The sequence below is a fragment of the Rhinopithecus roxellana genome, chromosome 7, assembly GCF_007565055.1.
Source record: "Rhinopithecus roxellana isolate Shanxi Qingling chromosome 7, ASM756505v1, whole genome shotgun sequence".
NCBI classification, from domain to species: domain Eukaryota; kingdom Metazoa; phylum Chordata; class Mammalia; order Primates; family Cercopithecidae; genus Rhinopithecus; species Rhinopithecus roxellana.
The window spans coordinates 81,664,533-81,681,008 of NC_044555.1; the positions used below are offsets into that span (position 1 = coordinate 81,664,533).

The 16,476-nt window shown below is 41.6% G+C and overlaps 1 protein-coding gene and 1 non-coding gene across 2 annotated transcripts in view; one reads left to right on the forward strand and one right to left on the reverse strand.

The window, feature by feature from the left end:
- The first annotated feature begins 2,992 nt into the window (after positions 1-2,992).
- The window catches only part of LOC115898624, a 40,752-nt gene continuing 27,268 nt past the window's right edge, over positions 2,993-16,476 (forward strand). Inside the window, exons 1-2 of the mRNA XM_030933645.1 lie at positions 2,993-3,074; positions 4,924-5,072. Coding sequence (XP_030789505.1) covers positions 2,993-3,074; positions 4,924-5,072 — 231 coding nt within the window. The remainder of the gene's footprint in view (positions 3,075-4,923; positions 5,073-16,476) is intronic.
- On the reverse strand, positions 8,520-8,634 carry LOC115898961. Its single transcript, XR_004058594.1, has one exon. It is a non-coding gene; the product is annotated as a U5 spliceosomal RNA (small nuclear RNA).

The window sequence follows — 16,476 nt, forward strand, 5'->3', positions numbered from 1 at the left end:
AAAGCATAGGCCAGGTGCGGTGGCTCACACCTGTGGTCCCAGCACTTTGGGAGGCCAAGGTGGGAGGATCACTTGAGCCCATGAGTTCAAGACCAGTCTGGGCAATGTAGTGAGACCTCATCTCTACAAAAAAATTAAAAAAATAGCCAAGTGTGGTGGCACGTGCCTGTAGTCCCATCTACTCAGGAGGCTGAGGTGGGAGGATAGCTTGAGCCTGTGAGGCAGAGGTTGCAGTGAGCTGAGATCAAGTCCCTGCACTCCAGCCTGGGTGACAAAGTGAGACCCTATCTCAAATACATAAATAAATAAAAACTTAAAAGGAAGCATAAATAAACCTAAGCGATGCATTTAATACCAGAGATAAACTACACAATTGTCCCATTGTCTCAGCCTAGACAATAAACAAGCTGCTTCTCCTTTGTCCTTTCTACTTTAAAAAGTCACAAGAGGTTAAAATCTAATGAGTTGGAGTATATGAAGAAGACTAGCCTTCTAGTTGAGTATAATATTGTCTTCCCAAAGGTACAGGCAGAACTGCAGACACAGTTAACGTTTCTGCGTGACGTTGCTTGATGCTGTTTTGCTCAGACTGGTAGCTTAGCAGCTGGAGGCTAAAAAGTCAGGTTTCCAGGGAGAGGAGGAAGGCTTTCTGGGCAAAGGGCAACGTGGACTCCAGGCCAGGGGCATAGTCGGTGTCCTCTCAAGAGTGGTGGCAGTTTTAAACGGGTTATAAACAAACACTGCCATGTTGTTCAGCTGCCTCAGGCAGAGGCTTTGGGTCTGTGCAAGCGCCAAAACTGGCTTTCAGAGGTGATGGGTGGAACTGAAGGATCACTTAAGACATTTGTGACCCTGAATATCCATGTCCCTTGAAGCTTTACACACACACATCCAAGGTAGAGCTGGTCTTCCCAAAGACAATTGCAGCTAAGGAGTTTGAACTGTGTAACAGTTTAGACCAGCCAGTGGCTTTGTAGAGACTTTTGAGAGTTACAATTAGGTTACTGCTCAGATTGCATAATGCCAGGACTGTGCTCCATTGTTCCCAGCTCTTGCATTCAGTATTTTATTGTTTCACATTGTACTTTAACTTGCTACAGAACATTAACAGCAGTGGCCAGTAGTTGAATATTTTCCAAACCTTTCAAATTTGTAGAGCTGACTGTGCCACACTGGCTAATGGAAATTTCATGGTTCCAGAAGTGCTGGCTTTATCAACAATTATCTAGGTGATCTTGTATGGTCTATCGTGTGTAAAACAGCATTATGTGCTTTTGCTTAACCTTTATAATTGTTGAGAAACAATTGTTTAAAATTACTGCATAAATGCTTTTAAAATAAATTTTGAAGCTCTTTGACGTCAGTGCCCTCTGCCTGGTGGAAAGTAATGATTTTTTTTAAATGTTCTGATTTGGTGTTTATTGGTGGAGTGCGTTGGTGTGTCTGTGTGTGTGTGTGTGTGTGTACTAGGAACAGGCCCTATCTGTTAGTGCTTTTACTAAATTAATAGATTCTAGACATTAAAGCAAACCAAAAATATTTCACCCGCAAATATACTTTTCTGACATATTTCGAGATGGCTATTCAGAAGGCCTGAAGACAGGAATAGCCCAGCAAAACTGCCTTTTGTGGAGGAGATTTGCATCTGCAGAGAAAATCTGCATTGGTGAAATAAACAGCCAGGCTTTCTCTGAGGCTCCTCCCTTGTCTACATCTAGGAAAGATTGCCTGAGAACCTGGCACCTTTAAAGGTCTGACAGAAACATTCACCACAGGCTACCATCTATTCTTTATGAGGGCTGCTCCCGGTGAAGTTTCATCTACATAAAAAGATGGCCTTTGTTCCGTGCCTTTCTTCCTCTTCTCTACCTCCCATGACTTGCATGTTCTAAACCCCTATTCTTTCTGTAACCTTAAGACGGTACAAAAGCATCAACCATCTGGCCATTTCTTTGCGTTTTCATATTTTGTATGACTCCCAGCATGTAATAAATATTTATGACTTTTTTTTTCTTCTGTTAATCTTTGTATTATCAATTTGTTTTATAGGCTTAAATGGTTGAAATTTCAGGGGAAAAATGTAAACTTTTCTACAACATTTATGATCACTTTAGGCTCTAGGTGTTGGTAAGTTTCTAAGCATTTGGGGATGTAGCTCTCTTTGCTTCACCATTAACCGTCCTTTGACATTCAAAATGTCGTTGGACCACCAGCATGGCATTACTCAGGAGCTTGTTAGAAATGCCATCTCAGAGGCTTACCTTAAATATGGTATCTAGTGGCAGAATCTGCATTTTAGCAAGATCGCCACATGATTCCTATGCACATGCAAGTGAATCAGCAAGTAGGCCATGGAAGGGATTAAGAGATCTCTTTTCTCAAAACATCGCCCACTGAGCCAGGATTGTCATTATTTAGAATGAATTTCTCTAGTTTATGCCCCTTTTAAGAAATATCCCTGGTCTGCATACATAACTCAGCAAGTCATTTTCAGTTCAAAGCCTTCATGTGATCCATCCACTTGAGACAAATGGCAAAGAGCAGGTTGATTGGAAGGTTAGGGTTGGGGGAGGGAAGTAGAGTAGAAAAATGCAGTGCCGGCTGGGCGCGCTGGCTCATGCCTGTAATCTCAGCACTTTGGGAGGCCGAGGCGGGCGGATCACGAGGTCAGGAGATTGAGACCGTCCTGGCTAATACGGTGAAAGCCCGTCTCTACTAAAAATGCAAAAAAAAAAAAAAAAATATCTGGGCGTGGTGGCGGGCGCCTGTAGTCCCAGCTACTCGGGAGGCAGAGGCAGGAGAATGGCGTGAACCTGGGAGGCGGAGCTTGCAGTGAGCCGTGATCGTGCCACTGGACTCCAGCCTGGGCGACAGAGCAAGACTCTGTCTCAAAATAAATAAATAAATAAATAAATAAATAAATAAATAAATAAATAAAAGAAAAGAAAAATGCAGTGCCTTTGGTGGAAGAAAGTAGGCCAGCTCCATAACCATGGTGCCCTGGGACCGGAAAGCTGTGCCACAGTGGTGGGCAGGAAGTAACAAAAATACCAATCCCAGTGCTCACAATAATGGTAAATAACTGTTGGTTAGGGGGTTCCTAAACTTGTTTCACAATCAGAATCACCTGGGGCAGGTAGAAGGGGGCTCCTGTTTCTGTTTTTAAAATTATTTTTAAAGAATGGGGACTCGCTCTGTCACCCAGGCTGGAGTGCAGTTGCACGATCCTAGTTTGCTGCAGCCTGGAGCTCCTGGGTTCAAGCCATCCTCCTGCTTCCACCTCCCAAGTTGCTGGGACTACAGGTGTATGCCACCATGCTTGGCTAATTTTTTAATTTTTCTCTTTATTTTTGTAGCAATGGAGTCTCAGTGTGTTGCCCACGCTTGCCTCAAATTCCTGGCCTCGAGTGATCCTCCTGCCTTGGCCTCCCAAAATGCTGAGATTACGGGTGTGAGCCACCTCACCCTGCCAAGGCTTCTCAAAAATATAGATTCCCAAAGGCAGGGACCCACCCTGGGTTTACGCCGTCAGAGAAACCTCAGAATCTGTGTTTTAAACTAGTGCCTCAGGTATGAAAATGTATGCAGGACCAAGTAGATGGTAAGCCTGGATCCTGTGGCTGATGCTCCAAGAATGTTATCTCCAGGGCTCACGATAAGCCTAAAATATATTATGATATTTTCCTAACTGCATTTTATAATGCAGAAGTTGGGTTGCGTGCCCAGTGTCACACAGGCAGCGGGCAACAGATGGAGGATTGCATCCTAGATCTGTCTGACTCCAAAGTCTTTGTTATATCTATTCTCATACCACCTTCCATAAAGCCACTATGGCTGAAGTGCTATCTTAATCAGAGCACACTCTGGTTGACTCGTCTCCCTTCTGTGGGGGTGACGGTTTCTGCAGAAGTTCCCTAATCTGATCTCAGATTATGACATCAGTATCTAGTCTTGAGTAGAATTGTGCAAGGAGACCAGACTGATGCATTAACAAGGATGGCCCCTCCTTCTTCCCCTTCTGATGTGGTTAATAACTAGTAACCCAGAGCCTACGATACTGATCCCCATAGGGATGAGAAACAGGGCTCTCTTGGGTAACTGAAAATTTCTGGTTGCCTGGGTATTGAGGCAGTTTCCAAAAGTGATGGAAGCAAGCACATATTGCTCCTGCCCTCTGAGACCTTATTTTGTTCCAAGAAATCCCTAGAAAGAAAATACAGCAATTTAATACAGCAATGTTAAATAGTGATAGTAGCGGGAATAGGGCACCATCTGGTACATTTGAATAATTGTCAAGGTTGGCTTTTCTTTAAATGCTGCTTATTGCTCAGTCCACCCATATTAAATCGCTAGAGCTACAAGTCATCTGATGGTGATGTTTTGGCATTACAAGACTGTGCTTGCATATTAAATTCCTCAACTTGGGCTCAGTTTGGGAATTCAAAATGCAGCATTTGATCTTCATCTGTATTTAATCTCCTGTTATTGGTTACAGCTCCTTTTATAGGTTTATTTCAAAAACTTTTGATTCTGATACTGCCATGTTGAATAGTGGTTTCCCATGCAGGGTGTGCAAACCACTCAAAAATTATCTTTTTCATGGCAACATTAAAAATTTTTAATTTATATGTATGTTATAATGTATATAATATTGGACTATAGTGGTAGAGCATGTATATAATTTGTAAATAAATACATATAAACATGGGAGAGATACATGATTCAAAAGTTTTCTCCCTTTGAAATGTTGGCTCAAAGTTTACCAACTTTTCATCCAATATATTACCTCCTCCTACCAGCATCATGTTATCTTCTCATTTAATAAGAGAGCCTTCGTCTTTGTCAATTCATGTTTACTGAACTATATAGGATTATGTGAATGTTCCAGTGTATATAAGAGGATAAGACATTTGCTGTTCTTAGGATGTTTATCTATCTGGAATGGAGATGATGATACTAGTGGTAATTTTGGAGGAGGTGACAATATTAATGGTGGTGACGATGCTGATGTTGCTGCTGCTCTGGTGATCATGATGGCCAACAAAGAGATAAAGAAGAAAGTCTTATTTATGGTTGAGATTAAAGCAAAATGGGAATTGAAGGCTTCTCCTCCCTGCTATCTGGTAATGCGACATCTTTACCTAGCAGTGATGCTCTTCCCTGCTTGTTCATCTTTCTTCCAATATAGCTTAAAAATACTTTTTAGTCATCCTCAGCATGTACTATAAATCTCAGCTTCCTAGGATTTGAGCCTTGGGAGCAGGAGGTTTTTCTAAGCCCCTTCCACTCTTCTGTATGTATTTTGGTCCTTGGTGCTCCACAAGCTGTGAAAGTTGTGAGTCATGATTCCCATATGGTGGGATTCCCTCCCCTCCCCTCCATCGACATGCCTGCCCTGCCATCTGCTGCCACTCTCAAGGTTATAGAGCAAGAGATAATGCAGGGAAGGGAAAGGAAAACACCAGGAAAACCAACACTGTTTTATAAGTAAAATAGAAAAAAAAAGATGTATTTTTCTTACTACAAAAACAACTTGTATTCACTACAGAGAAATGAGAAACTGAAGCACGAAACCAAACCAAACCAAATCTAACCAAACCCAACCCAACCAACCCAACCCAACCCAAACAAAACAGTCTCCCTCTGAGCATCATTCATCACTTTAACCATCTCCATGTATGTTTTTCCAAATCTGTATTCTGTATTTATCTATGTAGCCAGCTATCAAATAAAATAAGATCATTACTACATATTTTTGTGACCTGTTTCTTGTTTAACTGAATCATGAACATATTTTCATGTCAGTAAATGTACCCCTAAACTAGCTTTTTTTTTTTTTGACAGAGTCTCACTCTGTCATCCAGGCTGGAGTGCAGTGGTTCAATCACAGCTCTCTTCAGTTTTGATCTCCCCGGCTTAAGCAATCCTCCCACCTCAGCCTCCTGGATAGCTGAGTAGCTGGGACTACAGGCATGTGCCTCCATGCCTGGGTTCAAGCAATCCACCCACCTCAGCCTCTCAAACTTCTGGGATTACAGGCATGAGCCACCGCACTTGGCCCACACTAGCATTTTTAATATTTAATGAATATTTTCTAGCAAAGCATTATTCCAATTGCTGAAGTTTATATACAAAAATAGGTAAGATAGTCTCTGCCCTCATGTGGGTATCGCATCATTTTTTTCTCCCTATCTAACATTTAGGTCATTTCCATATATTTGCTTTTACAAATAATGCTGTGATGAATATCCTTGTAGCTAAGTCCATGCATATGCTCATAATTTTAGAATGATTGTGCTGGCTACTCTCTGTTTGCCCCTCCGGTCTACTCTCCATCCTTGTCTGACTTGTTCCATGGACCACATAAGGGCTCATTTGCCCTCTGGCAATGTGCAGCTCATGCAGGGCTTTAGGGAGGGCGGTAGAGAAGGGTGGGTGATATATTGTGACTCCTACCCTGCCTCCCTGTAGGCTGTCATTAGCTGCATTCTTGTATTGATGGTTGTGGTGCCTGGGTAGCCCTCTCCCAGAGCTTAGTTCTCAGGAAGTTGCTAACCCCAAGGTAATGCACCATTCCTTGTTAGTTTCCTTTAACCTTGCCCTTGCCTTTATAGAGAGTTCTTCATTAAACCTTTCTCACTTACCCCATGTGAGTTTGCCATCTGTTTCCTGGCAGGACCCTGGATGATAAATGCGTGCTCCTATTCCTAGCATATTCTGCATCCCTAATTGCTCACCTGCATTGGGAACTTGGGAAGGATTGTGTAGAAAGGTCAAGAGCTCCTTTTTTGTTGACTGAAGGACTGGATACCTGTGATCATTGAGCAGCCATCTTCTATTTCTTTCTCCTGGCCCCCACAGGCTCTCATGGGGATTTTTCAACCTATGCCTGTGGCACTCTGCTGGGGCCCAGAGGAAACAATCAAGAGAGCCCTTAGCCCTCCTGCCCAGAGCTTTGACCTCAAGTATGTGAGAATTTCACCTTGTTCAGGATGCTCAAAACCTTCTCTGGAGTCCAAGTGAGGTGGGAAAGGTTGTCGTGGTCATTTCTTATCCTTTTAAACACCTGAACTCACAGCACAATTTGTTCATTAAATTATTTCTTTACTTTAGTTTTAAACGGTATTACAATTTTTTGTTTGTTTGTTTGTTTTTGTTTTGTTTTTGAGACATGGGTTTGCTCTGTGGCCCAGGCTGGAGTGCAGTGGCATGATCACAGCTCAATGCAGCCTCAACCTCCTGGGCTCAAGCGATCCTTCCACCTCAGCCTCCCAAGTGGCTGGGACCACAGGTATGCACCACCGCACCCAGCTAACTTTTGTATTTTTCGTAGAATCAGGGTCTCCCTATGTTGTTCAGGCTGGTCTTGAACACCTGCTCTCAAGCCATCTGCCCACCTCAGCCTCCCAAAGTACTGGAATTATAGGCGTGAGCCACCTTGCCTGGCCTACGGTATTCTTATTAAATAGCCAGAAGTTTATTTTCAGAGCTTCTAACTTGGATTAAAGTCCCCTGATACTATTTCTTCTGTGATTCTATCTTTTCTGTGCATCAGTAGAAATGTGTTTTCCTAAAGTCTACATCCAGTTTTTTTTGTTTTTTTTTTGTTTTTTTTTTTTTTTTTGAGACGGAGTCTTGCTCTGCCTCCCAGGCTGGAGTGCAGTGGCCGGCTCTCAGCTCACTGCAAGCTCCGCCTCCCGGGTTCACGCCATTCTCCTGTCTCAGCCTCCCGAGTAGCTGGGACTACAGGCGCCCGCCTCGTCGCCCGGCTAGTTTTTTGTATTTTTTAGTAGAGACGGGGTTTCACCGTATTAGCCAGGATGGTCTCGATCTCCTGACCTCGTGATCCGCCCGTCTCGGCCTCCCAAAGTGCTGGGATTACAGGCTTGAGCCACCGCGCCCGGCAACATCCGGTTTTACCTTCCTTGCCTTTGGATGTTCAGATAACACAATCAATCCCTTTATTCAAAGGTTCTTCACACTTCTGTTTAATCAATTGTTCTTGACTGTTCAGAATGAAGTGTCGGTCGCATTTCTTTTGTTACCTTCTGTTCAATGAAATTGTTAGCAAGACTAGTCAAAAATGATCAAATACTGTTCTTTTTGGTGGGAAATGAGAGTTTTCCATGGAGGAAATTTGGAGGAGGGTGGTAGAGAAGGGTGGGTGATATATTGTGACTCCTACCCTGCCTCCCTGTAGGCTGTCATTAGCTGCATTCTTGTATTAATGGTTGTGGTGCCTGGGTAACCCTCTCCCAGAGCTTAGTTCTCAGGAAGTTGCTAAAGCCAAAGTAATTCACCATTCCTTGTTAGTTTCCTTTAATCTTGCCCTTGCATACCCTGCGTATCTGGGGTCCCCATCTTATTGCTCCAGACCCCCGCTCCTTAATGCATTACTGCCTTTGGGAATTCCAGTTCCCAGAGGTGGGCACTAGGAGCAAGTTGGTTTCAGAGGCAGAAAGATCTGGAGTTTAATCCAATCATTATTTATTTATTTATCTGTTATTATTATTTACTTGGCCTTGCCTAAGCAGGACCTCAAAAATTTGGTTATTAATTAATAATTGTTCCTCTCCATGGAAATCTTTAGTAAAAGGCCAAAGATTTATTTGCTCTGAAGAGAAACCAGAGCATCCAATATTATTGACTGTGTGAATCTAAGCCTTCTGCCTTACTGAGTTGCAAGCTTCCTGACCCAACTCACAGATTATGAGAAGTAAATGGGATGACCTCTATGGAAATAATCAAGCACAGTGTGTGGAACTGTTGTTGCTCAGTCTGTGACTTATTCTCCCCAACTCCCTTTCTCACTTCCTCTCGCCACGCCTTTTCCTCTTCCCTCTCGCCATCTCCCTCCCCCTTCCCTGTCTTCTACTTCCCATTTTCTTTAATGTGCAGGGCACATTTCTTTCTTTTCTTCCTACTTCCCATTTTTCTTCCTACTTTTCTTCCTTTTCTTCCCCTTTTCTTCCTACTTCCCATTTCCTGTCCCCACCTCTTCTCCTCCCTACTCCTCATCTCTCCTCTACACTTTCTATGTGAGACTAACAGGAGGACAAGAGGAATTAAAAACCAAGTCAGAAATATGTCAGATAGTTCCATTTCTCTTTGAAACAAATCATAGATGTGCAGGGCATTGCACTCAGAAGGGAAACTCCCAATCATAAATCCAGGCTCTAAAAGATTTTTCCAATACTCCCTATTTAGTTCATGAACTCTTACCGTGGAGCATCGAGAACACAAAGAATGGCAGGAAATTGCTGATAATGTTCATTCTTTTCCCAGTCTTTGAAAAATGCCTGTTTAATGTTTTGGACTGAAGATTTTTCCTGGTGAATCAAAAGATAAACTCTTAAAATGGTTACATAATATATCAAATGGTCTTATCTGGTGGAAGCCAGCCGGCTAGCTAACATGAGCCAGTTCAGTAATTCTGAGGTGTTTGGAGTCAAGTTGGGAAAGGGATCCTGGGTTTCAGGAAACTGCTGTAGCAGCTGATGGGGCTGCTCTAAATGTTGGCTGGAGAAATCCACTTTGGGCCCTTTGCACCAAAATTTAGATTTACTTGGTTTCTCTTCTCAATTCTTACAAATCCTTAGCTTATCAAGGAAGATCAATGATCTTAAGATCTTTTAAGACTGCCCCACAATATGATGACAGAAAATACATTTTATCTTAAAATTTTATTACACTATATTATATATATAAAATAAATAATAAATATAATGTATAATATATGTGTAAGTTGTGAAGACTAGTGACATATAAACACACAGGGGCTGGAACATTAATATCTGGGTTGTCCTCCATGATGTCTGCCTCTCCCACCAAAATACCTGCTTTCCTGAATTTTGCATTCCCCTTCTTTAAAAACAAATTACTGAGTTTTCTGAGCTTCCTCCTAAGGAGTCAGGAGACTCATGGTCTGGTTCCTGGACTTTCCTCACAGTACGGCTCCCATATGCCTGTCTCCACTCATGCCTCAAAAGGAGAAACCAAGACTGCCTTCTGCTCTGAGACAGGCAGAGACATCAGCCTCTCTGGGCTTGCTGAAGAAGGGAGAAAAAAACTGCAAGAAGCTATTGAACACACTGATGAAATAAAAAATGAAACAGATAGATTTAATGAACTAGCCAGTGAGAAGATTTTGACAGTAGGACAGAAATACAACAAACTCTGCCAACCATTTTGTCAGAAGAGGTCAAAACTGATCCCCAAAATCCCAAATTTTGGGGTAGCAGCATTTGTCAGCCATCTGTAATCACCCAACGGATTCTTCCTGCCTGCTGCACAGATACAATCAATTCACTGAGACCATGGTACTGTAGTAGAGGAAAAGTGTAATTGACACGAGGCCGGCCATGCAGGAGATGGAGTTATTACTCAAATCAGTCTCCCTAAAGGCTTGGAGGTTAGGGGTTTTCAAGGATAGTTTGGCGGGCAGGGGACTAGGGAGTGGGAAATGTTGATTGGTTGGGGATGAAATCATAGGGGTATGGAAAATGGTCTCTGTGCACTGAGTCAGCCTCTGAGTGGGGTCCATAGGACAGGTTGAGTCATGAGTTGCAGTCACAGTCCAGGGAGAGTCATCTGGGTAGAGTCATCCCATCATCAGAAATGCAGAAGTCTGAAAAAATATCTCGAAAGGGCAACCTTAGGTTCTGCAGTAAGGATGTTACCTGCAGAAGTAGTTCGGGAAGTTACAAATTTTGTGACCCCTGGAACAGTTGTTTATGCTTACAATTTAGCAGAATTTTGGCCCCTCTCTTGATTAGTTTTACAAAGGTGGTTTAGTTTTGGGAAGGGCTATTATCATCCCTGCTTTGGTTAAACTCTAAACTAAATTATTCCTCAAATTAGCTTAACCTATACCCAGGAATGACAAAGGACAACTTGGAGGTTAGAGGCAAGATGGAGTCAACTATGTTAGATTTATCTTACTCTCATAATTTTGTAAAAGTAGTGTCACATCCATAAGTGTCTGCACTGCTTGGGGAAGAGGAAGAAGAGGCACCTTGAGCAATACACAATGGGAAAAGAGTCTCTACCCCTTTCTGTTTGAATTCATTTTTATCCCTTTCCGTCTCAACAAAAACTGTATGGAACCAACACCACTGAGCTCTGCGGGAAAAAAGAAAAATCTGCTTCCTTTGCTCTGCTGGAAGCAGAAGGGTGTTAGGCCCCTGTGTGGTAGAGCATAGAATTCTAGCTTTTTTCCTTCTCAGAAAGAATACTGTGTCTCTTTGTGAATAAGGGCAATTAGCATTTACCAACATGCATCCATCTACTTTCTCTTGTTTAAAAAAACCAAAAAGAATTTTTAAAAATGGGGTTCTAGAAAGTCAGTAAAGGTTAGGTTTGAGATGTTTGGGTGAGTGAAGTGGGCATTTTGACAACATGGCTTCTCCTTTGGTATGTTTAATTGTGATTTTTTTTTTAAAAGCATCAGTTTGGTGAAAAATAATTGTGATGTTTACCAGGCATCCTTGCAGTTTAAGATGACACTAAAAATGAATTATCTCCTGCTGATGACTTGAGCCCTGCCACTTGCAGAACCTATAGGATCTCATTTGGAATTGGCATGCTCTATTGTAATTTTGTCCTTGTTTATTTTTAAATTTTGGTTTACTGGAAAGGAAAAATGATGCTCAGTTTTAAATGTTAAACGTCTACAAGTTGCTTTGTTATAAAAGACTAAATGTGTACACAAAAACAAAAAAATTACTCTTACCAGATGCATTTCTAAACAATTTGTTTAGTTTTGCTTGTTTTTGAGCTTTATACAAATGTCATAATAATGTATGTAGTGTTTTTTTCCTTCGTTTCTAACATTCATCAGTTCATCCGTATCATTGTTTGTAGTTGGTATTTATTTCTTTTTACTAGTGCCTTTGGCCAGGCATGGTGGCTTATGCCTGTAATCCCAGTGATTTGGGAGGCCGAGATGGGTGACGTCAGGAGTTTGAGACCAGCCTGGCCAACATGGTGAAACTCCGTCTCTACTAAAAGTACAAAAAATTAGCTGGGCGTGGTGGCAGACGCCTGTAATCCCAGCTACTTGGGAGGCTGAGGCAAGAGAATCGCTTGAACCTGGGGGGCAGAGGTTGCAGTGAGCAGAGACCACGCCACTGCACTCCAGCCTGGGCAACAAGAGTGAAACTCTGTCTCAAAAAACAAACAAACAAACAAAACAACACAACTAGTGCCCTTACATTTCATTTGGTGAATGTATACAATTCATTTATCCATACCACTTTCTATAAATATTTTGGTTGTTTATTGTTTCTGGGTGTTTGCATATTAGTCTTGCTAATGTAGATGAGACATATATATATATATTTTTTGAGACGGAGTCTCACTCTGTCGCCCAGGCTGGAGTGCAGTGGCCGGATCTCAGCTCACCGCAAGCTCCGCCTCCCAGGTTTACGCCATTCTCCTGCCTCAGCCTCCTGAGTAGCTGGGACTACAGGAGATCGCCACCTCGCCTGGCTAGTTTTTTGTATTTTTTTAGTAGAGACGGGGTTTCACCATGTTAGCCAGGATAGTCTCGATCTCCTGACCTCATGATCCGCCCGTCTCGGCCTCCCAAAGTGCTAGGATTACAGGCTTGAGCCACCGCGCCTGGCCCGAGACATATATTAATAAGAGAACTGGGCACGGTGGCACATGCCTGTAGTCTCAGCTACCCAGGAGGCTGAGGCAGGAGGGTCATTTGAGACCAGGAGTTCAAGGCTGTAGTGCACTATGATTGTTCCTGTGAATAGCCATTGCACTCCAGCCTGGGCAATATAGCAAGACCCCATCTCTAAAAACAAAAAAGAAACATAAGAATTTTTATTATTCCTCTGTCAAATTGTCATAAACACCAGGTTAATTTTTCTAGTGTCCCTTTGTTGTTTTTTTCATTTCATCATTGCCATTTATCACCTAAAGAAACTTAGATGCAGGAAAAAATTAATGATTTGCCCATGCTCTGTTATCACTGCTGTTATTTTCACTGCTGTCAACTCCAAGAATGAGTTAAGTCCTCTCTTGATTCTTCTTGTCCAAACAAAGAAGAGTGCCTTCCATTCTGATACCAGAATTTTAAAGATATTTATTATGATCTCACAAATTTATGACCCAAGAGGCAGTGTATTATAGAGAAAATAATGTAAGCTCAGGAAGCAGGAAGATTTGGGTTTTAAGATGCTGGCATCAGCACTTGTACTAGAGGGAGTGTTGTGCAAATTACTTTATTCTAAACCTCATTTTCTCATCTGCAAAATGGAGATAGCAATGCCTTCCTCTAAGGATGGCACACTGATTATATCAGGGAAGATGTGTGAAAGGTCCAATCATCACATTAGAAAATAAGGAACAGAGGAGGCTCACAGCCTGACCAATGGAACTCATGATCCTACCCTAAAACTGACTCAGGTGGAATAGAAAGAGATCAATTCTGGCTTGTTCAATTTCTGACCTTTCCATGGATGGATCTGGCCCAGAACACAGATTAGTGAAGTCTTTTGTTGACTGGATGGTAATATAATGTCTTGACTTTCTTTAGGATATCAGATTTTTCTTCCCAAACCTGTCTTATGGGTTTTTTGTTTGTTTGTTTGTTTTTGTTTTGTTTTGTTTCGTTTTTTTAGACAGAGTCTCGCTCTGTCGCCCAGGCTGCGGTGCAGTGGCGCGATCTCGGCTCACAGCAACCTCTGCCTCGCGGGTTCAAGCAATTCTCCAGCCTCACCCTCCCAATTAGCCGAGACTACGGGTGCATACACCATGCCTGGCTAATTTTTTGGATTTTTAGTAGAGACGGGGTTTTACCTTATTAGCCAGGATGGTCTCGATCTCCTGACCTCGTGTCCGCCTGCCTCGGCCTCCCAAATTGCTGGGATTACAGGTGTGAGCCACCGTGCCCGGCCTCTTGTGGGTTATATTTTTTATTTTTTATTTTTGGCTATGAGGAGGGGTATTAATGAAGAGACTCTTTACAAAGATTCACCCTCATCTTGTGGGTTGTTTTTAACAGTTCTTTCGGCTGGGCACCGTGGCTCACGCCTGTAATCCCAGCACTTTGGGAGGTGGAAGCAGGTGGATTACCAGAGGTCAGAGTTTCAGATCAGCCTGGTCAACATGGTGAAACCCCATCTCTATTAAAAATACAAAAGTTAGCTGGGCATGCTGGTGGGCGCCTGTAATCCCAGCTACTCCGGAGGCTGAGGCAGAAGAATCTCTTGAACCCGGGAGGTGGATGTTGCAGTGAGCCGAGATTGTCTGCACTCCAGCCTGGGCAACAGAGCGAGACTTTGTTTCAAAAAAAAAACCCCAAACAAACAAACAAACAAACCCTCCCCCTCACCCCCCACCCCCGACAGTTCTTCATGCTGGGATAATAGCATAACATTTCTTTGTACTTTCTGTTTGGTTGTGAAGGAAACCAGAATGTGTCACCTCAAAATATGCCTCTTTGACATAAATATTTTTGAGCTAAAGGCAAATAAGAATCAGCAATCAGAGGATGAGCTCTTTCTATTCCCCATCCCTACACTTTTTGCCTAAAGAGAGGATATAAATTCTCCCTTACTAGAGACAACTCTTATCAGCTCAGAGATGGCACCAGAGGAATCTACAAACAAAACTTGCTCCGTTAGATTACTCCCATGTATTGACCTTCCCATGGTTTCCCACCTTTGGAAGCCTAAAACTGCTTTTCTTTGTGTGTTACTTCTCTAAAATTTATGGTTCTTTGTTAAAGATGCTATATAAACCAGAGTTCTAAGCCACTGCTTTGAGTTACCTGTCACTGAGATTTCTTTTACGTGATGTGCACTGCATGGTTAATAAAACTGCTTGTTTTTCTGCTGTTAATCTGTCTTTTGTTACAGGGGTCAGTCCTAACTATGAACTTATGAGGGTTGAGGAGAAGTTATACTTCCTCCCTGACACTGGAAAGAAAGAAAAATAAATGACCAGTGTCTAAAAATTAAGGAGAACATGCTGGATTCTATTGGATAGAAATTTAAGTTAATTCATGTGACTTCATGTTAAGGCTATCACATAAAGGATTTAAACCCAGATATTGAGCCAGAGCTCATAAGAACTGTGATCTTGTCTGTCTTGTTCTCTACTCTAGCCCCAATGCCTAGCCCAGTGTCTGCACATAGTACTTGTTCAATAAATATTTAATAAATGAATGAATAAGTAAAAGGGTTACCTCTTTTTGTATTTTCTTATTGTTAAAATTACATTCTTGTTCTATTCCAAATCTTGAATAACTGAGGCTCGGAATATCATGAGAGTTTGTTAACAAGTAAGCATTTCCCTTTTGGAGCATTTATTTTTGAAATGCAAATATTCCTAGGAATAACAGTTTAAAATTATATATACTTAATGCATACAACTTGACAATTTGATATATGTATACATTGTGAAATAATTACCACAATCAAGATAATTAATATATATACTACCTCACATAGTTCCTTGTGTGTGTGTGTGTTTGTGTGGTGAGAACACTCTGGATCTACCTTGCTAGCAAATTGTAAGTGTATAATACAGTATTGTTACCTATAGTCACCGTGCTATACATTAGATCTCCAGAATATATTCATCTTGCGCAACTGAAACTTTGTACCCCTCGCCCAACATCTCCACATATCCCTGTCCTCCCAGCCCCTGGTAACCACCATTCTCTGCTTCTATGAGTTTGACTATTTCAGATTCCACATATAATAAGATCATACAGTATTTGTCTTTCTGTGTCTGGATTATTTCACTTAGCATAATACTCTCCAGGTCCATCCATCTTGTTGCAAATGGCAGGATTTTCTTCTTTTTAAAGGCTGAATAATGTTCTATTGAATGTGTATGCCACATTTTCTTTATCCAATCATCCACTAATGGACAGTTAGGTTGATTCCATATCTTGGCTTTTTATGAATAATGCTGTAAGGAACACAGTACAGGTATCTCTTTGAGATCTTGCATTCATTTTTTTTGGATAAATACCCAGAAGTGGGATTGCTAGGTCATATGGCAGTTCTATTTTTAATTTTTTGAGGATTCTGTCTTCATACTATTTTCCATAATAGGTGTATTAATTTAACTTCCCACCAACAATGTGCCAGCATATCCTTTTCTCCACATTCTCACCAGCATTCGTTATCCATTTTTTAAAAAATAAAAACCATCCTAACAGGTATGGGTGACATCTCATTGTGGTTTTGATACGCATTTTCCTGATTAGTGATGTTGAGCACGTTTTCATATACCTGTTGGCCATTTGCGCATCTTCTTTGGAAAAATATCTATTTAGATCGTCTGCCCATTTTTAAATTGGGTTCTATTTTTTTTTTGCTATTGAATTTGAATTTTAAGAGTTCTTTATATATTTTAGATATTAACCCCTTATCAAATACGTGGCTTGCTAATATTTTCTCCTATTCCAAAGGTTGCCTTTTCATTTTCATGATTATTTCTTGGCTGTGA